The sequence below is a fragment of the Leptomonas pyrrhocoris genome, assembly GCF_001293395.1.
Source record: "Leptomonas pyrrhocoris isolate H10 chromosome Unknown, whole genome shotgun sequence".
Taxonomy (NCBI): domain Eukaryota; phylum Euglenozoa; class Kinetoplastea; order Trypanosomatida; family Trypanosomatidae; genus Leptomonas; species Leptomonas pyrrhocoris.
The window spans coordinates 257,455-281,627 of NW_015438363.1; the positions used below are offsets into that span (position 1 = coordinate 257,455).

Here is a 24,173-nt window from a genome sequence, read left to right on the forward strand (position 1 = left end):
CTTCGCTGGCTCTCTCTCTCTCTCTACATATATATATTTAAGTAATAAAGCTCGCTAAGTTAACTGTTTGAGTGCGCGTTTTACCTTGTTTCTTTGCCCTTCTTCCCTTCTTGTTTTTACTAATATTATTTATCTTGGTTTTTCTGCTCTCTCGCTCTCTTTCGCTCTCTATCTGTTGTTGTTGATGTTGCTCCCGTTTTTTTAATTGCTATCATATCTTTACTTCTCTTTCTCAACAACACCCGTAACGCGCGGACGACGAGTGGCAGAAGCGCGAAGAAGTAGAAGAGAGGATTGAACGAGGTCTGTTCTTTTCATTTTCCTCTTTTGTTTTTCTGCTGTTGCTGTGATTGTTTGTTTGTGTTTTTGGGGTTCCGGTACTTTTCTGTGGCGGTGGCGTCTCCTCCAATTAACTCTGCGCGTTTTTTTTTTTGTCTTTTCCAGCTTTGTTCTCGCTTGTCGTTTGATACTTTGTTGTGGTGGTGGTGGTAGTAGCGATAGTGGTGGTTGGTCTTGTGTGCACACTCATACCCACACCCACACCCACTCTCTTCATCACCTCCCCTTGACCTTTCTAAAGGATTATCGTGAGACATTTCCTTCCCCCCCCCCCTGCTCCGCGTGTGGTGCCGTCGCGAACCGGTGTAAAGGAAAGGCGGAGAACAGGAGAGGAACAGCGGCGTCCACTGCACCCCACCGGCACTCTCCAACCACCCCACCCCACATCCCTCTTCAAAAAAAAAAAAGAAGATAAACGGAAGCAAAGAGCCCATAGAGGAGAAGGAGAAGAACGCAGCTGATATTTTATTTGTCTTGTTTTTGCTTGTGTTCTTCTTTTTTCTACACAAAATCCTTCTCTGGTTGATTGGTACTTGTGTGTGTGTGTGTTTGTGCCTCCGCCTCCTCTGTTCCCTCCACACAACCCACAAATAAAAAAGAAGTAAATGGATTGTGCTGTGGAAGTTGCTGCCCAGCCTCGACGATCCCCTCCGCACCCGACTCGCTCACTGTCTTGCAGTGTAAGTGGGGGTGGTGCGTGCAACGCCAGCTGCAGCAGTAACATCGGCAGTCGTGCCGCAGGGTCCGCCGACGTGTATTGCGCCGAACTCAGGCGTTCACCGCACCTTGCCACCGAAGACGAGCAGCAGCAGCAGCAGCAGCATCAGCATCAGCACAACAGCAGCGGCACACATCTTTCGAACCACCCGCCCTGCAGTCTCTGTTGTGACAGCGCATCGAACCTGACGGCGCTAGGCAACACCAACACGAACAGCGCCAGCGTCACCGGCAGCTCCGCAGAGTCCACCCCGCTTTCGGGGGCCTCGTCGCATCAACAGCAGCGCCTTCGCGCCACCGCAAAACGCGTGGTCGCAGAAGCAAACCAGTCACGGCCGTCCCTCGACTCTCGCTCCAGCAGTCATCCGCGCGACAACGAGGAAGAGGCGGAACACCACGAGGTAGAAAGCCACCTCGCCGCTTATCTGTATCCGGTGCAGCCAGAATCACTGTCGCCATCAGCAGCAAAAGCAGCAGCAGCAGCAGTCGTTGCCGCTCCGAACTTCACCTCCCGTGGCGCTCCGTCATCAAAGCGGCCTCGGCCACCGCACGAACAGTGGCAGCAGCAGCAGCAGCAGCACCGAAACGGAGACAGCTCGGCAGGACCTGCAATGCACATCCCCGATCCCACCACCTTCGCTGATTACTCCTCGACCCGGCTCGACACGTCGATGACGACGTCGACGAGCGTCTCGCCGATGCCGAGTGCGGCGAACGGCGGGGCCGCCACTCGTGTGGTGGTCCACGACGCCGTGGACTACGACGGCGAGATGGACAAAGCAGTCTCGAAAGCGCAGCAGCGCGAGAGAGGCGACGACGACGACGACGCAGAGAGGGAAGAGGAAGGTAACAGAAAGCAGCGCCAACATCAGCCGCAACAACGTCTGCCTCCGCCGCAGCAGCAGCAGAAGCAGCCGCGCCGCGACGACGATGACAGCGCCACCCAGGCAACCACCACCGCAACAATGATCAAGGTGGTACCCACTATGGTAGCCGGCAGCAACAACACACACGCCGTAGCGCCAGACGCCACGCCGCAGGAGCCACCACCGAAGCGCTTTGCCACCGGCGGCGAGGACGTCGTGGCGGAGTTGGGCTACGCCGTGCTGCACCGCGGTGACGGCGTGGACGACGACGACAACACCAACGAGGAGGCGGAAGGGAAGTCGACGGCAATGCGGCCTGCGTCCGTGCGGCGCCGTCACCGTCGCACCGCGGCGTCCACCGTGGAAGAGGACGGCGACAACGGCGGCATCGGTGTTGGCGGCGGTGAAGACGAGGGCGATTGGATGTCGGAGAGCGGCTCCTCCAACTCACGGCCGAGTGTCCGCCAAAGCTCCACGGTGCCCCGGCGGGCAGCGCACGCTCATCAGCAACAACAGCCGGATAAGTCCGACAAAGAGAGCCGCCGCAGGTCCCGCCTCGCCCGTCACGGCAGTTTGCTGGGTGGTGGCCGGTACAGCAACGACAGCGTCACGGCGAGCATCTCGTATGACCCTTCCCGCTTTAACACGCCACCGCTGGCACAACGGCAACAGCAGCAGCAACAAAAATCGGAGGAAAGCCCTTTTACGCAGAGCACCAGCAGCGTGGGTCTGAAGCCAGAGCTGGGCGGTCACCCGAGTGCGAGCCAGCCGAGCTGCGCGACACCACCGGAGGCGCAGGCGCACTCGAAGGCCGCCGCACCTCCACCTCAACAGCAGCAGCAACAGCAGCAGCAGCAACAGGTATTTCTCCCACCTCCGGCGCAGCCCGGCATTCCACTCATCGAGACCCGCTACGCCTTCCTCGCCCTGTCCTTTATGATGCGGATGTTATGCAAGCTGCACAAAGGCGAACCCATCCCCTCCAGTGACTTCCACTCTCACTGCATCCCACCCATGTCCGTCACGATGTACGTGGAGCGCCTCGTGCGGTACTGCACCGGCAGCGGCGAGGCCCTCCTCTGCGCCTTCCTGCTGTTGCTCAAGTACGTCTTTCACAGCGGGCACCCCATCACCATCTACAACGCCCACCGTCTGCTCATCACCAGCGTCGTGCTCGGCATCAAGCTGCGCGACGACGTGTATTACAGCAATATTTACTACGCCCGTATCGGCGGCATCAGCGGGCGCGAGATGAACAAGCTCGAGGTGCTGTTCCTGAGCAAGCTAGACTGGGAGACGCAGGTGCACGCGGCGGAGTACGCGGCACTGCTCGCGCTGCTGGCGGAGCTGGCGGTGGACGTGGATCCGACACCGGCACAGCTGACCGCCTTTGCCGCGGCGTTTCCTGAGAAGGTCGCCGCCTACGTACCGGACGAGGACGATGCCGAGGTGGACGAAGCGGCAGAGAAGCTTCGACAAGTTTCGACGTCAACAGCTGCCACCTCTCCGTCATCTACACGGGCAACAGCGGAGGGGACGTCGAGCGCAGTCACGCCGGAGCCCGTCCTGTTGGACGCGACGCAGCGCAAGACCCTCCGTGGTGCCTACCGCCTGCATCAGTGGCACACCCTAGTCGAGCCGTGGATGGCACAACTGAATGAGCACGTCTTTGCCCGCAAGCAGGAGAATGCGCAAGCGGCGACGGCGGCCTGGCAGGAGGAAGATGCGCGGTGGCGTCAGTACTACCGCGATGACGAGGCAGCCGCGTCCCGGCTGAAGCGCGAGGACTCCCCCGGCGCGTGGCTGTCGCCGCTGTCGGTGCAGCGCCGTGTGACGTCCGCTTCAACTTTAGCGACGGCCCACAAAAACAACGTGGGGAGTGACCGTAGCAGGGCAGCGGCGGCGTGGAATGACGAGCCTCCGTATCAGTCATCGTGGCCGCTCGCCGAGGGCATCCCACACCACGGTGGCAACGGGCACAGTAGTTATGCGGCCCAGCAGCAACAGCAGCAGCAACAACAGGAATTGAATCCGCGGTACAACAACTTCATCAACTTCGCGAATGCCGTGACAGGGGGATACTTCGACGCCCCTGTTGCCTCGGGCAGTGGCGGTATGCACCGGCACGCCTCCCCCGCTTCCATCAGCCAGCAACAGCAGCCGTCTTCTTCGGTGTACAGCTACGGCCTGGGTGCGAGTCGCCGCGTCAGCAGCGCTCCAATGGCAGCGGCAGGATCACACGCCGTTCGCTACCACACCGCGGCGGAGCGGGCCCCGCGGCCGACCTCGGCCACCTTTGACATCACCAACCGTGCGGCTGCGTCTACCACGGGAGCGGAGATGGATTCCACCGCGAGCAACACGCATACGAGCAATGGATCCGCCAGCGAAGGCAATTCGCGGCACAGCAACACGAGTGTCGCCGCCCTTGTCCCCTCGCAGCTTCAGCAACTGCAGCAGCCCTCCGTGTCAGGCACGACGACAGCGACAACCGCACGTGCGGCCTCCCCTGTCTCCTCCACAACTCCCGGCAGCGGCATTAACGTGAACGCGCAGCCCTACTACTACGTGAGCAGTCGCATGCGGAAGCAGCAGCAGCGGCAACAGCAGACGTCTGCGTCCGCACCCGTCTCAACAGCGGCGGCGCTATCCCCGCCGTCCACGGACGCCTCACCGGACCGTCCGCGCAATAATTTGATGGTGACGGACACCACGTCCTCCTCCTCCGGTGCGGCGCGGGCGACAGTGCCGAACGTGTCCTCCCCGACCGAGGTGAGCAGCCTCTGCTCCTCGGGCTCCTCGTTTACGAGCCCCGCGTGTGTGAACCCGCCGCCGCATCACAACAACTACAGCAGCAGCAACAGCAGCGGCATGGAAGCTGTGCTGGCCGCGATGAAGCGTGGTAGCACGGCGGTCCTTTACACCGCCGACAACGAGAAGGTCGTGAGTCACGCAGACCCCGGCGAAGGCACCCGCCACAACAACAGCAGCGGTAGCACGACCGGTGCGAGTCTCACCTTCCCAGCACGGCCGATTGCGAGGGGGATGCTGGGGGGTGGTCACGAGGGGGAGCAGGCGGCAGCAGCGGCGACGGCGGCGGCAGCACACGTGCCACGGCGGTCCCCGCAGACGGCGTACCCGGCGCAGGTGCACCGCCGTCCCGCCTACACCGCGCAGCACTCGCTGGGCAAGAAGCGCTCGAAGCCGGACAGCTACAAGGACTACTAACTGTCGGTGTTGTTGTGTTTCGTCCTTTTTGCGAGACGCGAGGAGTGAAGCGCCACAAAGGGAAAAGGACATTACAAAGGGCGCAGGCGAAGCGGGGGGGGGGGAGGGATTGCTGCGTCTCATGGAACGCTATCCTACTGCTCTCTTCACACGTTTGTTGTTGTTGTTCTTGTGCGCGTGTCGGCTGCGCGTGCATCTCTACGCACTCGTCAGGATATTCTGCATTAAATTGTTTTATTATTATTAATTATATGATGTTTCCCTTTCTTTCCTTTGTGTTTAAATGATGATTTCAGCCTCTTTCTCTTCCTTTAAAATTGTTGACGTTGATGTCTTTTTCCGGGGAGCTTCCGTGCATTTCCTCATGCCAGCTGAAACTGCGTGTTCGTTGACGTGTGTTCGCGTTCTTTCTTTGTTTATTATCTGTTTTCTTTCTTCTTCTTTTTTTCAAGTGCCACTCACCGCTGTCGCCTCTTCTCACCGCCTCCTTTTTTTTCTTTTTGAAAAGGGGAGGGGAGGAGAGAGAGAGAAATTGCCAAGAGGCTGTGCTCGTGCCCCATCGATTGATCTGCTGTATCATATACACGGAGGGCAGATTGCATCGCCAGAGACAACAGCAGGAAGAATGAGCACAGAAGGCGTCAGTGTGTGTGTGTGTGTGTGCTGGAACAGCTTTTGTTGTTGCTGCTGTTATTTGTCTGTTTACTGATTATTAGCTTACCTTGTGCTCCCTTAAAAAAAGATGTGCGTATCCCGTTTTATTAGTATTACCATTACTATTACTGTTATTCTCGTTTCATCAACGCGGTCGAGGGGAAGCGAGGAGGGAAGGTGACATTACGGAATGGCGAAAACGAAGGTGGGGGGTCTAGTCCGGCTAATCTGTGGTGCAGGACGTGCGCGCAGGACCACCATTTTTTTTTTGGTTTACATACCCAGTCCTTTTCTTATTGTTGTTGTTTGCTGGATGTTGGGTTTCCACGTTGTGTCAACTCCGTATTGTTGTCGTTGGGGGGGGGGGGGCGGTTCTCCTCCTCCTCTTCTTTTCGTTTCCTCACCAGCTGTATTTGGTGCTCTCTCTCTCGCGCGCTCTCAAGGGAGGTACGCCGTCGCTTTCAGCCTCCCCAACACACACGCGTAGTCTTGCACACACCAAAGAAAGTGAAACGCGATATGATTATATATATTTTAAGGGAACACAATGCTCTCTCCTTAACTCCTTCTCCTTCTATATATATATACTGCATTTAATCACCCATCACGCGATGCGGCTGCATCGTTGTGGGAGGGAGGATGTTGTACAGCGAATATGTGTGTGTGAATATATATAGCGGGTGCCCAATGTCGGCCACGCGTGCCCCTCCTTTCCGAGAAGGCGCCTGAAGTGTTTTTTCCTTTTACCGTTGCCTTTTTTCTGTTTGTTTTTCTCTTCCACTCTCATCGCGTCCGCGGAAACGTAAGAGCGATTGTTTTAAAAGGAGAAGGAAAAACCTCTCTCACACACACACACGGTATCTCTGAAAAAAGGAAAGACCTTCTTCAGCTGTTATTAGGAAAAAAAATTATTTTCAAAAAAGAAAAGAGAGAAAGGTGTAGGCCGCTGATACGAAATAGTGTTGCTGTAGTTGTCATGGTGTCTTCGCCCTCGCCCCCCTCCCTCTTCTCTCTGCGCGGGTGCGTGCGATTTGAACTCGCCTTATTATCCTTCTATTTATATGTATCGTCGTTGATTGGTGCTGTTCCCGCGTTCAACTTAACTCGAGTAATATAACTCCTCCCCTTTTAAAAAGAAAAATAGAAGGAAGAAAAATTCCACTGTTGAACACTGAAAGCGGCACTCTGTGGGAGGGGGTGACAGATGATCTTCGAAAACAAATAAAAGCACGAAGCGACACAATGCTAAAAGGAAAAGGGAAAAACACAGTTATATTGATGGTGAAGAATCAAGAGGAAGCGAAAGGCTCAGTGAAGAAGCCGCAACGCGCGACGGTTGAAGGCAGGCGGTGTTGCTTCTTCGCGTCTCGTTTTTGCGCGCGCGCACACACACACACGCTCCGCGCGTTTTCTAGATTTTTATTTTTATTTCATCTTCTGCATGTGAACGTTCTTCCTTTCGTGTTGGAGTATTTGTTGTTTATTTATCGGAGACTCGTCTCCGAGGCGAACGGCGAACAGGTTCGAGTCGTTATATGTTCTGCCTGTGTGCAGTGAGCTCAATGGAGCTTGTTCTTCTTCTTTTTTTCTCTCCTTCAGCGCAACGTCTTCTTCCTACTTTAAATAAATATAACAAACTTAAGAATTCGGAGGTAAAACAGCGAAGAGAAACACCCACACAGAAGACGAAGAGAGAGAGAGGTGTTCAGAAAAAATGAGAAGGAAAGGGAAAAGATATGCTCCTTTCGTTGCGCGTGTTGTTTACATCTACTTTATTATTTTCTTTCTTTTCTTCTATCTCTCTCTCTCTCTCTCTCTCTTGACCCTTTTCAGTTTTCTTACTACGCTAAAACCCCGTGTAAACTATTACTTTGTTGTTCTCACCCGTCCTTGCGTAGTGTGGGGGTGTGGGTGGCTGTGTAGCAACCTTGATCTTTCTTCGTATTTTCACTCTCTTTGTTGTTGTTTGATTTTGAAGGTCTTCTTCTGTTTGTTTGTGTGTGTGCTTGTTTTATTCTTCCTCTTCTTCTTTTGACTCCGCTGCCGTGTCCAACGCTAATAATCTTTCTCGCCCTCCATCTCTCTCTCTTTCCTTTGTTATTATTATTATTATTATTATTATTATTATTATTATTATTATTATTATTATGGTGTGTTTTGTTTTCCCCTTCTTTTTCTTTATGACTTTACCGTTGCTGCTTCTGGTGATGGTCGCTGTGTTCGTGGGTTGGTTGGTTGTTTAAATCTGTGATTTCTTTTGCGGTAGTCGTCGTGGTCGGTTTATTACTTTGTTTTGCGTTACTGCCCTTTCTCTTTTCTTTTCTAACTCTCTGTTACTGTTTTACTTCTCCTGTATGTCGGATCAAATTCTGCCTTTAAAAAAAATAATAATAATAATAATTTTTATACATCCGTTGAACTTAATGGACGACGCGACGTCGCTTTCTGTGTTGTGTTGGGTCCTGCTGTGTCTGGAGCGGGGTGGTTCACTTCACTCGGACAGCGTGATCAGTGAGACGAGGCGGAAAGGGGGGTTGGGGGGTTGGGGAGAGATGTTGCCGCTCTGGTGCATCCCCTGCCTCGCACTCGCTCCCTCTCTTGCCACGTCACGCGCAACGCGGATGTTGGCGGCGGGCGGGCGGGGGAGGGCTTCGAAGACGAAGCGGCCAGCACAGCAGCAGCCCGCAGATGGTGCCGGCCGCGTCTTTCCTTGCTCTCTTCTGCTGGTAACCGCCCGATGCTTTGCGACCCCAAATATTTTAAAAAAAGCTATGAAGGGACGACAGGAAAGCTCCATTATTGCTGTGTTTCGTCACACACACAAACTCACGCATCTCCTCCTTCCTCAGCGAATGGGCGCGGATGCCACGATGAAGCTCTTCTTGTCTTCTATTGTACTTGACATCTGTCTCTCACCTCCTGCCTCCTGTTTCTTCGCGCATTCACAAACCCGCCGCCATTACTGTGTGTACAACCGTGTGTCTGTCGCATCCATTCCGTCGCAGCGAGCAGTACTTCAAAAAGTTTCAAGCCTAAAAGGAAAAAAAAAAGAAAAAAGAGAAATCAGAAACAACCCGTAAGCGAAAATATAGCAACCGCCTTCGCCTTTTCCCTTTCCTCTTCTCTCTCGCGTTGTGAACGGCGCGAACGCGCACCACCTTCGCTGTTCTCCTGACGTGCCACCTCTCTGCTGCTGCTTTCTTTCTTTATTTCTTCGTTCTTTTCTTTCTGTTACTGTTGTTGTTTGTCCATTTAGTATTATCGCTTCATTAGCACTATCCTTTTGTTCTCCTTCTTTGCTGTCTCTCGGCATTCTAAAATATTCTCTTTTGGTTTATTCTCTTTTCGGTTTTCCTCTCCCTTAACAAAAGAAAGAAAGAAGAAGAAAAAAAAGGCTCTCCGAAAGCGTCCTTGCGCGCTTTATTTAAGAAATAGGTGGGGAAGAAGCATAGAAAACTGTGTGTTTGGTTAGTTGGTTGTGTTGATAGGTTTTTCTTCTTTTTTTCAAGGAACAAGTTTATACTCGTCTATATTGTCGATCTCTGCAAGCGCCACTCTTATTGACTCGCACGTTTCTTTGCTGTTGGTTTTTCGTCCGGCTCTTCCTTGCTGTTGATTGCCGCCTTCTCTTTTTGTTGTTGTTGTTGCTGTCGGCAGCGAGCATCGAGGACGCAAGGCGGCACGCACACTTGCCGGGCTACTACTTGGAGAGTATATCAAGGGACAGTATTCACGTTAGCTGTCGTACGTTCTTCTTCTTTTTCTTCTTACTTCGTTCTGTTTCGCTTTTTCATCTCAATCCTTTTGTTTGTTTGTTTCTGGTTCGTTTTTCTTTAATTGATTTTTTTTTTTTTACTGTTCTTCTCCAGCAGCGTCGTGTGTGCTCGAAGCGACAAGCATATAAACACAGACGCCTACACACACACACTTGTATTGCTTTCGCCAAGCCGTGGAGAACTCAGTTTCTTTTTTCTCTTTTGGAGAAAGAAAGCGGAAAAAAGCAGGAAAGTATCACTGCAGAAGCTATCGGTGACTCTTCCTTTTTCTGTTTCTCGTGTTGTTGTTGTTGTTTATCTTGTTCTTGCTCTTCTTTCTTGTTTCTGGTCTGGTAGCCTACTGTAACTATTGTTGCTGCTGCTGACTGGCTTTTTTTCGTTTGGTTGGTTGGTTTACTTAAGAAGGCCAAAACTTTCTATCATTGCCATCTCTTTTACTAATCTGTTTTGCCGTTGTGTGCGTGTGTGTGGCTCAAGTACACCCAATTTCTCAGGACGCTGAAAAACTGCTGAGGCGAAGATCAGCTCTGCCGCTGCTTACGTTGGTTCTTTTGTTGTTGTTGATTCCATATTTTTCTTTTGTACTTCCTACATTGTTGGTTGTCCGCGTCGTCGTTGCCCTGGTGTGTGTTCGGATCTACGCCAGTCGCTCACACACTCCATCAACACGGTGGTGGTCCTAAAAGAAAACAGTTTAATATATTCTCTTTGGCTTTTTTTTTTCTGGTAGCCTCCTTTTTCATTACGTTGTTTTTACTTTCCTTATTATTATTATTTTCCCCACATCTGCCTTTCTTGATTCAGAGAGAAAACAAATTTCACCCAAGTCACACAAGAGTTGACGTCCTGCTGACTTTGTTGCTGTTGTTGTTGTTTTCTATTAAAAACACGTTTTGCTCTTCTTTCCCTTCACGGCGGGAGAGCGCCTAAAGCTGCTTGCACAAATCACTTTTTCTTTATTATTATTGTTATTGTTTCTACAATTGCTGCCATTCTTCTATTTTTGAAAACAAACACTGCAACTCACACGCACGCACACACACACACACACACACACACACACACGTAGCTTGTTTGCTGCTGTAGTTGTTGATCAGTGCAGTCAACGAAGTGATCTCTGCGCAGCATTTCATTAGTACTATTATTTTATCTTTCTCTGAGCTGTCGCTGTTTGACAGAGAAGACTACCGGGAAAACAGAGGGAAAGCACAGCGTGGGTTGTATTCAGATCCGCGACGCAGCCGCATAAGGACACTGCATCGCCTGGATGGTGCGTACTCCGTGGTAGGAATAACGTACCCTCTCCCCCACACACAGGACACCGACTGTCACATCTCCGAATTCATAACTCCCGTTACACTCCGCCTGTCTTGTTTGTGATTGTTGGTGTTGTCGCTGCTGTGTACTCATCTTTCCCTGCGTTGACCGTTGACTAGTTTTATTGGTTTTTCTCTTCTTTCTTTTTTCTTTTTTAAAGCATCTGTTGGTATAATAGAAGAGGTTAAATAGTGGAAAACTGATGCCCACGCGCACGCGTCAGTCGCGACGCCGCCTCGTACGCCCAGCCTCCAAACAAATTCTGCAGCTCCGCGGCAGGGACGACGGCGCCGGCCCCTACGACGGGTCTGGCGGGTCTCCCTACTCATGCGGCTCCTCATCCTGGTCTAGTCCCGCGGAGGACGCGCGTAGCCCGCGCGGCATGCCGGCGGACGGCGACGAGGATGCGGCGGTGGCGGCGGTCGACGATGACGCTTGTGGACTTCGCGTCCACTCTTCGTCCTCTCCGCATGAACGTCACCGCCGTCCACAAGCACGGCGGCAGCGCAGCGATACATGGCAGCGCGCTCCCCATGACGCCTCGCAGCGTGCCATGACGGCCTCCGCGTGCAGGGGCGGTAAGTGCGGTCGTAAAAGCAACGACCACGGCCCACGCTCCGCAAGCTCCCGCGACTACACGACCAGCTCGCGTCAGAGACAGCAGCAGCAGCAACGGCCGACTACGTCCTCCGCCGCCGCCGTCGCGCCGCATCCGTCGCGGACGAAGCGTGCCTCGCCGGTCATGGCAGGCGGGCACGTGACCTACTACGGCCCACCACCCGCGACAGCGCTGGTCGTCTCGCCCGCGCAACTGTCGCCTTCGTCGATGAACGCGGCTTCCCCGTTGTCGTCGTCGTGGCCGTCGCGCACCGACGGCGCGACGAACCCGGTCGCCGTGGCTCGCGGCAAGACGAGATGCAGCGCCACCGTGAAGGGGAGGAGGGGCGAGAGTCACGGCAGAGCCGGCGGAGATACCACCACCACCCCCTCTGCGTCGCCTGGTGCCGCAGCATCAACAACGATCACCACCGCCACCACCGACATGGTCTTGCGCAACGGCAGCACCGATCCACTTAGTGCGTCGAGGAGCGCCTGTAGCACCTGCGACGCCACGCACTCCGCCGCGTCTGCTTCGGCGTCCTCGTCTGATCATCGCGGATCATCACCGGAGGCGGTGCACCGCTCCCCCGCCACAACGACCGCCACAACGGCCGCTGTCTCCGCGGTCCACACCTTGCCGAACTGCGGATGCACACGCGCGGGCACCGCCGCGACGGCCGTCTCCCCGACCGCGTCGACATCAACGTCACGGTCTTCGCCGCAGAAGCAGCAATCGAAGGACACCCCGCTGACCTACGCGGCGGTCGCCTGCGCCTCCTCTGCCTCCGGCCTGCACGGCAAGCGTCTACCGCAGTCGCGCGTTGGCTTTGGAAACTACCGCCGGCGCGTCGGCGGCGGCAGCGGGACCGCCTCTGTCGGCAGCACGACCACCACCCGCAGCACGACGCACACCCCCGCGACGGCGGTTGGTTCGCCCGCGCTGTTCACGGAGAGCCACGTGCAGAGCAGCTACTCGACTAGAGGGTACTGCGCCAGCTCCTGTGGCTTCCCGAGCGTGCCGCAGACGCCGCTGACGTGCACGAACCTGTCGTACGGCACCGCGCTTTCCGCGAACGGGAGTGTGTCGCGCGCACCGGGGAAGGACTCGCCGTCGACTCCGCAGCTCGAGGACGAGGACGACGCTGACGGAGGAGACGTGAAGGATGAAGAAGGCGAAAGCGACGGCGAAGGGGCGGGGGCGGCAGCCAGCAAAACAGCAGCGGCGTCGGCGTCGCCGCACGCAAGCGAACACGCTCAACACCAACCGATGATGCCGCCCATCCCGCCATCCCGCCACCGGCATCACCCGACGAACTTGTTTCTGCAGCTCCCGGATCAGCACCGGCCCAGCCCCGACTCCGATGAAGAGGAGGCGGCGACGTGGCTGTCGCAACGACACGAGCAGCAGGCGGCAGCGGCGGCGCAGGCGAACCCCGACGACGGTGCAGCCGCTGCGCCTCGTCCGCCATCGCCCACCACGTCCACACCGGCACACCCACACACACCGCACCAAGCTGGCACCGACAACAACACCAACGGCGGTGACGACGCCCACACAGCAACAGCAGCAGCCACCGACCACGCTGCGTCTCTCTCCGTCTCTGCCGGTGCTGCTCCCACGGCAACGGCGCAGCGGCAGCAGTCCGCGATAATCCAAGAAGAACTGAGTCGATGCAAAACGAGCTCCACGATGAAGCATACCGGTTCCGCCGTGGCTGCCAGGGCAGCCGCAAGACTTCATCTGCTGCCAATAGCGACCACGACAGCGCTGGCTTCCTCCGCTACACCGTCGACGTCTGACACACCGATCGAGCCGACGCTGCAGAAGCAGCAGCCTCAGCAGCAGCAGCGGCAGCAGTCACCACGAATTGAAGCCACGCTCAAGAGCACAACAGATGGCCTTCCCCATTATCACCGTGCTGGCGGCGGTACCCCGCCTCTCGTCACCGCCGCCGCCGCCACCGCCAACGGCAGCTGCACGCACAAGGTCAGCTCCCCCGCTGCCGCCACGTCCTTCTTCAGCGCGGCAGAGATCTTTCCTGGGCTGTTTCTCGGCTCCTACGCAGACTCCACCGACACGACGGCGCTGGCCGCGCATGACATTTCGCTTGTCATCAACTGCGCCCTCGAGTGCGCGGTGACGTCGGCCATGGCGAGCAACACGCAGCACGTCCGCTACGTACAGTTTCCCCTGCGCGACCACTCCGATGAGGCCATCGCGTCGTTCTTCGCCCCTGTCACGCAGCTTATCCACGAGCAGCTGCACCGACGTCAGATAAACCAGCAACGGACGACGACGGCGACGATGACGGCAGCGACGCCCTCTACTGCCGTTCATGCTGCCCACACCCGCCTGCTACGTCCTGTTGGTAAAAGCGGCGAAAAGGAGGAGGAGGAGGCGGTGCACGACGACGGCGTGCGCGACGCGAAGATGTGCTACGCGGCGACGTACGGCTTTACGGGCACAGCGGCGGCATCTTACTCACTGGCTGATGAAGAAGATAAAAGAGCCGGCGGAGGCGGCGCCAACGAGGCCGACGCCTACGACACGCATGGCGCGTTGCACGACCGCATGCGGTGGACCTGGGCTGACGAAGCGGACAACGTCTGGGCCGTGCCAACATCGCCCGCCTCCCCGCCCCTCTCTGTCGGTGGGCAGCCGTCGCTAAAGGAGGGTAAGCGCGAGACGCCTCGCTCCCCATCACCGGCATCCACCGCCGCAGCTGCTACGGGGGCGTGGGGCGGCCGCAACAGTGAAGGGAGCACGAGCCTCTGCACCTCCGGTTCGCCGTCGCCGCTGCCGGGCCGCACGGCGACCTTCCCTGGGGTCTCAGCCGGGAGTGCCGTTGCCGCCGCTGCGACGCCGACCGGCTCGGTTGATCTGCTGACGAGCGCACAGGTGAGAGGGCCGGCGGCGACCGGCCTCACCACCGTGCCCGCCTTCGGCGCAGACGACACCGAGAACATCAACGCTGCTGACCACTACAACAGAAGCAATCACAACATTCATCGCAGTAGCAACAGCGCGTGTCTGGGCGGCGGGGTGAATGGGTCGAGTAGCGCGGCTGCACCGCTGACGGTGGTGGACCCGCGGGACTGCGGGGGTATCTTGGTGCACTGCCGCATGGGTGTGAGTCGCAGTGCCGCCTTTGTGATGGCCTATCTCATCCTGTACGGCTACACGCTGGCGAACCTCGAGGACACGGCGTCGCTGTTTGTAGGTTTCCTGGAGCGCGAAAAGCGGGTGGTGGAGGAGACGGGTGGACGGGCATTCTTTGGGTACGATGCGAACGGGGCATCCGCCGCGACGGGGCAGGCGCCCAGCACGAGCAACAACAACGCGCCGCGCCGCAACACCACCTCGCTGACGCAGATCAACAGTAGCAGCAGCGGCGGCGGTGACAACAACAGCCGAGTGAGTGCGTCCGTGTCGAGTCCTACGGGGAGTGGAAACGGAGACGCTGCTGTTGCGGCTGCTGCGGCGGTCACTTCCCCAGCGAGCACGTCGTTCGGGGTGCGGCGACCGGTGAGCGGCTTTGCAGCGCGGTACGCCCAACGCAACAGCAGCCTCAACAGCAACAATAATATTATTATTAGTAGTAGTAGCAACGGAAATGGCACTCCGCAACCGTCCCCGCTGTCCGGGTACACCACCTCGAACTCCGCCTTCGCCCCCTTCGCCGTGAACCGCCGCTCCGCCATCATTCCAATCAACTCGCCGTTGTGTCAGGGCGGCTTCGGCGCCGCATCCCCACGCAGCACGACCTCCTCGTCGATGCTGCGCCTATATACGCCGCTGACCCCGCTTGAAATATGCTCGCGTGTGTGCCGCCCGTGCTACCTTCAACGAATGCGCGAACGGCGGCTGCAGCAGCAGGTGAAGAACCTGCGCATCAACGGACAGCAGCAGCAGCAGCAGCGGCGAGAACAGGAGCAGGAGGAAGAGGAGCAGGTAATGGCGCTCGCTGCCATCACCCGCACGCGCAATGAGCAGCAGCAGCAGCAACTGGCATCCGCTGATCGGAACCGCCTCTCTGCGTCGAGTCTCGCGGAAGATGGCCGACGTTGCGTGGACTGCGGGGATGATTTGCTGAGCAGCATCAGTGTGAGCCGCAACACCAACAACCGTAGCAGCGGGTGCCGCTTCTGCGACACAATGACGCAGCGGTGTTCTTTCGAAGAGCACGAGCAGCAACGCCAGCGTTTGGCGCTGCGCCCCACTCCGTCTTCTGCTCCGGTGGTGTCCTACCGAGGTGCGCGTGGCAGCTACGGGGTGGGTCAGACGCTTCTCGAGGCAGCCCTGGCAGACGACGACGTGGAGAACAGACAGGAGCCGGAGGAAATGGAAAACAATGCGGCGAGCACGACGGCGGAGGAAGGAGGGAAAGATGAAGATGAAAACGCTGATGAAGAGCGCCGTGCGGCACCGTGTGTGACTGCGCCGGACGCAACGCCGCTGCGGAGCGCGTTTTCCGTGAGCAATACCTCTGCCGTGGCTGCGGCGCAGGAGGACCGCGAAGAAGAAGGGCAAGACGACGCAGCGAGGAAGTACGTTGGCGGTTGCCAGTCAGCGGCGCCGCAGCTTGATGGGACGCGGCAGAGCCCCACCGGCACGCCGCACTACGGTGATTTCCCGAGCATGACGAGCGGCAGCAGAGCCTCGGCGGGTCTTCAACGATACAAAGTCGCCCCCGCCAAGACGAGCAACAGCAGCAGCAGCAACAACAACAATACTAATGGTATTCGCCATGGCACGCTGCTCCGCGGGAGCTGCGACAGCAGCAGCGTGACAAGCTCGCACAGCATGCTCAGCGGGGATCTTGCGCCTGCCATGACCTTCCGCGAAGCCTTCGACGCGGTGAAGAAGCAGAAGTCAGATGTCAACCCAAACATTGGGTTCGTGCTCGCCCTGCGTGAGCTCGCGGGTGGTGGGGATTTCAGCTTCAGTGCATCGTTTTAATGCTGCTCCTTGTTGTTGTTGTCGCATCGCTCGTGTCTCTCTCTCCCCCTGCCTTTCCAGATGATTCTTATCGCTTCAGAGATGGGGAAATATATATATGCTTCCGACTGTCACTCTCGATCGCGTGAGTATGTTGTGTTTGTGGAGTAGCCGTTGTGGTTTCTTCCGCAGCTGAGCTGTCCCTGGTGTACTATCTTTTCTTGAGTTCCCTTCTCTTTTATTATTATTACTATTACTATTTGATCGGTGTTGCCGCTGCGTTGATGCGGCCCCGCAATGTTAGGGTGTTGAGCGTCTTTAATCCCTTCCCCCCCCCCAAAAAAAAAAAAACGAAATAGTAAAACGGTGAGGAGTAGTTTTAAAAGGAAAACAAAACCAATTCTGTTGCTGTTATTTGCTGCTCAGCGGCGGGCACCCACCTCCCACTTCTCCATTTCTACCTTTGTTGTGTGTGTGTGTGTCTTGCTTGTTGAGGAGGATGTGCTAGAAGGTATATAGAGAAAAAAGCCTCGTTGTTGTTGTTGCTGTTAAAGTATGCGGACTGCGGTGCTGCCCCACGTCCCACCGAAATAATACGAAAAGAACTTCTCTTCTGCTTTGCTTTGCTTCTTCTTTTCGTTTCTACCTTTTCGTCCCTCACACGTTGCTGCGTTGCCGCGAGCGCATGAAGCAAGTGGTGTGCCCGGTGGACACCAAAATGGCGGCAAAAGATATATTTGTCTCCTTTTTCTTTTCTTTTCTTGGCTTCACGTAAAGTCTTTTTGTTGTTGCTGAAGTACGTGTGGGTGTGGGTGTGTGGTGCGCACCCGGTGTGGGACTTGTTGATCTGCCCATGGAAGCGCCACAGCAGCAACCGCAAAAAAAAAAAAATATGCTGACGCGGATGCGGATGCGCGTACTGCACGCGTTGACGCCGCCGATGTCCTTTCCTGGCTGTCGAAGCTGTTGTTGTTGAAGTTGGACTTTCGTGATCTACGTACGGTGACTTGCTGCTTTGCTGAAGGGTTTTTCTTTCATATATATATGGCTAACTACTGCCTTTAGTGTGTTTTCTATTGTCTTTTTCTTCTTGCTTACGTATCTCAAAGGTACGACTTTCTTGCTGGTAAGTGTGTGTGTGTGTGTGTGTGTGTGTGTATGTGTGAGTGTCGTTCCGCCTCTCTGTGAATCGATTGAAATGACGTGACTTGAAGAAGAAAAAATAGTTAATAATACCAGTGTGACAAGAAACACGTAGTGCAGCGATACCAACCGTTGCTGGTATGGTTATGGATCTTCTACCGCTACAGCATCTCCGCTTTGGATGAGGAGGTTTAAAAAGAAAAAGAAAAGCGAAGCTGCCGTAGCGTGAAGCGACGGTGCGGCCATTCCGAGTTGAGTGCCACATCGCGCCGCGCTGTGTGTGTCTGGGCGTCTCTCTCTCTCTCTCGATTCTTTTTGGTCCTGCGTAAACACGCTCTCCTCTCTGTTCCCTTTCTTCTCCGCCGCCGCCTCCCCCACTTTCTTTATATGTTGCATTGAGTGCTGTTGTTATTAGTAGTTGTATTGTTGATATTATTCTTCTGTCCGGGTTGGTCGTGTCGCATTGACGCGGTGTGTTCCACCTCGAAAAGCACCGCTGCAAAACGTACTCCACCGCCTTCACCCACCGTTGCATATATATATATATATATATATATATATCGATCTTACTGTTATTATTTCTCCCCTCTTTCTCACTGTTTCTGCGAAGAGCGCAGCAGCAACAACAAAAGACAGAGGAACGGCGAATAGTCCACACACACACACCTACACACATATATAAAGAATAGCAAAGGAAGCAGTCGAATCGAATTGGAAGCTCGTGCGCTGCGTGCGAGTGTCCTTTTATTTCTCTCTCTCTCATATTAACTATTTATTTTTATTAAAAGAATTGTAAAAAAGAAATCGAATCATGGCTGCCGCACAGCAGCAGGCACGGAAGATTGCGTGGCTTGAGTCGCTGCTGGACACGAGCATCATCGCCTACGAATCCCACCGCAACGCCCTCGAGAATATTTACGCCCAATTGGAGCAATGGCAGCAGCCACCGGGATCTGGCTGTGTGCACATCAGCCCGGGTGAGGTGAGGGAACTGATGCGTGACATCAACGATGTGCTGGACCAGTGTGCACTGCACTTGCAGCCCTTCAACAACAATGACGATGACAAAGACGGCGGCAAGAGCGCGGACGGGCGGGGTGCCGAGCCCGATAGCAAGGTGAGTAGCCACCGAGGAGCGGCGCGCACACCTTCTCTTCCCTCGCCCACACCGAGCCGTTCGCTGACGCCACCACCTTCACAGCAGCGACAGCAACAGCAACGTTCTCCTCCGCTATCAGCGCAGAAGGATGCCTCTCGCACGACGTCTGCCACGCCCTCGGAAGCGTCCTCGGTGCCTCGTGCGTTGACGAAGGCGCAAGGACAAGACACACCGAAGTCGGCTGACGAGAAGGTCCGCGGCAACGACAACGATGACCCTTCCCGGGAAGGCAGCTCTGTTCGATCGTCGGCGCGCGGCGACAGCTGCGGCCGTCGAGGAGGCGAAGCGCCTGCGAACGCCGTGCCTGATAAAGCGAGGACGAAACCCCAGCCGACGGCGAAGTCCACCGGCCCTCGCGGTGCCGCGGCGCACGTGCCGGACGTGAGCCCCACGCAGCTAGCTAAGACGGGGTCGCGGGTGGCCTATCCCGGCCAGCCGACGGACAACACTTCGACGCGGTCGGGCACCCCGCAGTCAGCACCCCCACGTGCCGCTTCAAAGCACGACGCACCGCAGCAACAAGAAGTGGGAGCGGATCAGTCGCAACGAGAGCCGTCGCAGGGCCCGACTTCGCACTTCGGCAGCAACAGCAATACCCCGGCCCCCTCGCAGCAGGGTGCACCATCCGCCTCTGTGGAGAAGCAGCAGCCGCAGCCACGACAGCAGCAGCGGAGTCCGCCCACGCGGGCCTGCCACCACTATCAACGCATCGCGCAGCTCATGCAGGCACCGTGGACGAACCCGAGCAACAACGGCAGGGAGGGCAACGCTGCCCTTCCGCCCACACCCGCCGCCGCCGCACCACCACGCGCACGCCAGCCAGCACCGACGTCGAGCCACACCGCGCCCACGTCGCAGCCCATCCTAAACGAATCACAGCGTTCACGCAACCCACCACCGCCGCAGCAGCAGCAGCAGCGACGACCGCGTGATGCAACCTCGTCCGCGCGCACCGGTCTCGCTTCCACGGCTCCACGTTCCGTTTCCGCAGGTAATGAGGACGTTAACAACGACAATGATGATGATGCCGTCGGTGTCGGTGCCATTCCGCGCCGGCGTGGGTCCTCGGCGGCGGCCGAGAGTGAAAGCAGCCACAGCTCCGTCGTACCCCCACACATGACGGAGGAGAAGGAGGCCAAGAGCGGCCGCTCGCAACGCTCGGCGTCTCCGCACTCCGCGTCGCAGCGGTCACACCGCACTCCGCCTCCGCAACAAGATCAACTACAGCAACAACGGTCATCGGCAATCGCCTCTTCTTCTGCCCCTTCCGCGTCGTTCGCGACCCCCTCTCAGCACGGCAGCACCGCCGCCGCACCGGTCGCAGCCACAACAACAACGCCAGCTGCTGCTGCTGCTGTCCCGCCGGCACAACGTCAGCGGAACGCCGGTCCCACCACCGCTGCACCGCCGCCGCCGTCGCAAATGGACGCGTCGCAGGTCGGCAGCGTCGGCCTCGTCCACACCCCAAGCCGAGCACCGCAGCACGACAGCACGCGCGATTTGTCTTCGGCCGCCGCTGCTGTCCCCTCTCCTCACCCGGCACAACCCCAATCGCAGCAGCAACAGCAGCAACGGTCACGATCGTCGTCGTCATTGCTCGCGTCGTCGGCTGCGGAGGCGTCAGCGGCGCCACCGCCGCAGGTCCCTGGCGCGCACCGCCCCCTTCGCACCGCTGTTCCGCGTCGCACGACGCCGCGCGCTTACGACAGCTCGCAAAGCGAAGAGGCGGTCTTCCACCGTCGGCGCCGCGCCTCGCTCGGTCGCCCGCCGGTACGTGCGGACAGCCCGAAGGCGCGGCGGTACATGGACCGCGAAGACTCGGAGCTGCGGCAGCGGAAAGAGGAGGAGTTGTCGGAGATCCACAACGGCCCCTGCGCGCGTATTGACGGCGCGGGGAACGTTTTAGCCATCACGTCGGGTTCCGCAGCGCGGGCGGGGCGCGGTAGGACCAACGCGATGGCGGGCCCCGGCAATGCCGGTCTCGCGCAACAGCCATCGCAGCAGCAGCAGCAGGTGCCGCTGACGGCAGTAGAAGAACAGCTTCTGGCCGAGCGCACCGCGCTGCACAACCAGCTGGAGAAGATGCAGATGGAGGTGACCATCGCGACGGTGCGCAACAAGGAGTGGGGTAATGAGCGGCGGTACACCCAGTTGAATGCGCGCATGAGTCGCGTGCTGGGAGACTTAGATCGGGTGGAGAAGGAACTGAACACGGTGCGAAATTTTGACCAGGCAGCGCGCTCTGGAGCGGCCGCGAAGGCGGGGTGAGCGAGCGACTCGATCGTTCCCTGTGTTCTCTATTAATCATTATCATATATATATTTTCTTTTCTTCTTCATTGTTGCCGCATTGGCGAATTCTTCTTTCCACTTTTCCTTTTCCCTCTCTCTTGGTTGCTGCGTAGAAAACGGCTAGCTGTTGCCGTTGCTTTTGTTGTTGTTTGCGTTCATCGTTCATGATGCCAAGTGAGAAGAGACAAGCAAAAAGAAAAACTAAGTAGGTACGTGAAACTCCTCTTATACTCGCCCCCCTCCCTCCTCCATTCACGCAGCGCTGGCTCTCCTCGTGCCTGCCGCTCTCTTACTTGCGCATCAGCTGTCTTCTTCCTCCTTGTTCTTTTTGATTTTTATATTTTTCTCTCCAAAGGTGCACCGTGCGATGATCACCACTATTAATCTCCTTTTGTATCACTACCGGAGGCTAACAAGTCGTTGTAGGAGGCGAATTTATGTTGGATGAAGATGCACGCGTCCGTGTGCTCTCCACGCGCGTTGCCTCCAACTTTTCTGACTTGACAGCGGGCACAGGCTTTTGTTTTTCCCCTCTCTTCCCTTTCACTCTCTGTTCTCTTTTTTATTGTTGGTGTTGTTGCTCCTCATCGTTGATTTCATACTCTTCCACCTTCTTCTCCTCTTCCACGTTGAAGGAAGGATGGGGCGGGGAGGCGGTGGAGCCGTTGGGGGTTTGTTTCTCTATTGTTAGTTGTAGTCGTACTTCATACATCGTTGAGGAAGCTCGTTGGTTGTCCAACCCTGCTGGGGTTGCCTCCCTTCCCCCTTCGCCTCCTCCCCCGCCCCCTCCTCGCCCCGCTCCTGGCAACAAAACCCCCAAAAAGAAAAAACGCTCATGTCGTAGAATACCCGCATCGCTGCTCCCTCCCCCCTCACCTGTATCGAAGACTCATTTAGAATACTGGTATTTATATATATATATGATTATGTCTCGCGTCGTGCATTGCGTTCAAAGGACGATGGAGTGGTGCGCCGCACCCATTCGCGTCTTCTGGTAAACGCAATCCATCCGCCTATTTAGTATTATTATTATTTTCTTCATCATTTGATGATGACGGCGCCACAATACGGAACCTACGTGACTGCGTGGATGTGGGTGGGTGGGTGAGCCGGTACAAGCTTCTACGCCTCCTCTCCTTCAGCTTTTGCGCCTTTACTGCCGTCTTTCTCTACACCGCCGTTGCTCGAGGGCCGTCCACACGCTCCATCCTTCTGCCTCTCCCTTTCTCGTTTCCTCGCCTGTTCTTCCCCAGCTAGTGTTGCTGCTGCGGTGGTTGTCGCTGCAGGCGCCATTTGTACCCCAATTGTTCGTCGTTGACAAAATCTTCTCTCTCCCAAAACAAAATAAGAAACAATAGCTGGTGAAGCGCGCATTTTTTTTTTCATTGTCAACACCAACGACGCCTGCACGCATCCCATCATGTCCTCCTTTGTAGCTCTGCAGGAGAAGCTCCCCGAGCACTGGGCGGCAATGGCGCGGCCCTATCTGCTGCGCTCGGCTGAGTTTGAAGACAAGGAGCCGCTCGTCGCCTACTTCCTGCGCACCCACGTCGCGTTCCTCTGCATGAAGCTGCGCAAGAAGGATGACAAGGCCGGTACGGCCTTTCTCATGGCCCTGCTCGAAACACTCGAGGCCGACAAAGCGAAGCTCGGCGCCCGACTCGACGGCGTCGACGGTCGCACAACGCTCACGCGGTGCGCATTGATGCTCTTCGCACGCGCCGATGACGCGGAGCGCACCGGGAACGCCTCCATGGCGCTTGTCCGACTCTTCTACACCTCCGCGTTGCTCTTGGAGGCGACGGCGCAGTTCACGCCGGACGGCAACATGGACGCCGTCGCAGCGCAGAAGTGCAAGTACGCCAAGTACATCGCGGCCCGCATGAAGAAGGCGCTCGACGCCAAGGAACCGTACGTCAGCCCCAACAAGATCGAGGAGGTCGAGGGCGGGCCCGAGGCGGCGAACATCGGCTCGAGCGGCAACTTTACCACGGTCCCGGCGAGCTGCTTCTCGCGACCCGGCTCAAACACGACCGCGGCGACACCGCCGAAGACGACGGGGGATGGGAAGGAGCGGATGCCCGTGCTACCGCCGCCTCCGTCACCGCAGCCCATGCCCGCAGATAGCACGAATGTACCGCCGCCGGCCTACACCTACGACTCGAACGCGTTCAGCAGCCATAACACCTCCTCCCTCCCGCCTCCAACGACGCTGCAGGCACCGTTGAACAGAAACAGCGCCGTTCCCGCCCCGCGCATCACCCCCGGCAGCAACACCGGCGGCACACCGAGCCTGCCGGCGGTGGTGGGGCCAGCCGCGCAGCGGCAGAGTGCGGGCACGCTGCACGATAGCAACAACAGCAAAAGCAGCAACGTTGCCAGCCCGTATCCGAGTTTGAGCGGTGGTGGTGGTGGTGGTTTTAAGCCCTCGGTGGACCAGATGATCGACGCGCAGAAGTTTGCGAGTCGTGCCGTGAGTGCACTGCAGTTTTACGACTACGAAAATGCCAAGAAGCAGCTGATTGCCGCGATGCAGATCCTAAACGGTGTCAATCAGTAGAGGAAGGGGAAATGTATATGTGTAGTAAATGGGTCCTATGGGGGTGCTACAGTGGCCAGATTATCTGTTGTTGTCCTCTGCGGAGGAAGTATGCGGCGTCGCTGCCTCATCCTCTTTTCTCGGTGTTTTCACTGTGCTTTCAACGCTCTATCTCAATTCTTTTTATTATTAATACCTTTGTTGCCGTTGATGTCATCGTTGAGGGTCTCTTGCCATGTTCATACATTTACTTGTATTCCTACCTTCTTCGGTGTGCATGGAAGACGCGTCGCGGATGGGAAGGAACTGCTTTATTATTATTATTATTATATATTTATTTATCTCTCTCTCTCGTTGTGCATCTCTGTTGTGATGCGTCTGGGACTCTCCTTCACCGTTTCTCCGTCCTGTAGCCGTTGTTTGATTATATATATATATATGTTTTTATCTTCGTCTCTTTCTATGCTGTGCTTCTACGGTCTTCATCTTCTTACCTTTCGTAGGCATCAACAAGCTTTAAAAAAATGAATATTGAGTTTCGTGCATCGCAACACGAACGCAGGTGCAAAATGTCCAACGTGGATCATACCGGCTGCGGTTGTTGG

The 24,173-nt window shown here is 56.4% G+C and overlaps 4 protein-coding genes across 5 annotated transcripts; all 4 read left to right on the forward strand.

Moving 5' to 3' along the window:
- Positions 1-1,667: 1,667 nt before the first annotated feature.
- On the forward strand, positions 1,668-5,150 carry ABB37_04274 (putative Cyc2-like cyclin; the record flags this gene model as incomplete). The annotated part of the gene is made up of 1 exon (XM_015801890.1): positions 1,668-5,150. One exon carries the CDS (start codon positions 1,668-1,670, stop codon positions 5,148-5,150), a length of 3,483 nt encoding a protein of 1,160 aa, XP_015659291.1.
- A 3,657-nt stretch (positions 5,151-8,807) lies between these two features.
- ABB37_04275 (phophatase-like protein) lies at positions 8,808-16,457 on the forward strand (the record flags this gene model as incomplete). The annotated part of the gene is made up of 1 exon (XM_015801891.1): positions 8,808-16,457. The coding sequence occupies exon 1, from the start codon at positions 11,100-11,102 to the stop codon at positions 16,455-16,457; it is 5,358 nt and encodes a 1,785-aa protein (XP_015659292.1). The 5' UTR covers positions 8,808-11,099.
- A 1,535-nt stretch (positions 16,458-17,992) lies between these two features.
- Positions 17,993-21,006, forward strand: ABB37_04276 (hypothetical protein; the record flags this gene model as incomplete). Its single annotated transcript, XM_015801892.1, has 1 exon — positions 17,993-21,006. The coding sequence occupies exon 1, from the start codon at positions 18,391-18,393 to the stop codon at positions 21,004-21,006; it is 2,616 nt and encodes an 871-aa protein (XP_015659293.1). The 5' UTR covers positions 17,993-18,390.
- A 1,274-nt stretch (positions 21,007-22,280) lies between these two features.
- Positions 22,281-23,589, forward strand: ABB37_04277 (hypothetical protein; the record flags this gene model as incomplete). 2 transcript variants are annotated; one of them, XM_015801893.1, is made up of 1 exon in its annotated part: positions 22,281-23,589. In XM_015801893.1, exon 1 carries the CDS (start codon positions 22,450-22,452, stop codon positions 23,587-23,589), a length of 1,140 nt encoding a protein of 379 aa, XP_015659294.1. In that variant the 5' UTR covers positions 22,281-22,449. The 2 variants fall into 2 exon arrangements, with proteins under 2 accessions (XP_015659294.1, XP_015659295.1); XM_015801894.1 differs by having other exon boundaries at positions 22,285-23,589.
- Positions 23,590-24,173: the final 584 nt, after the last annotated feature.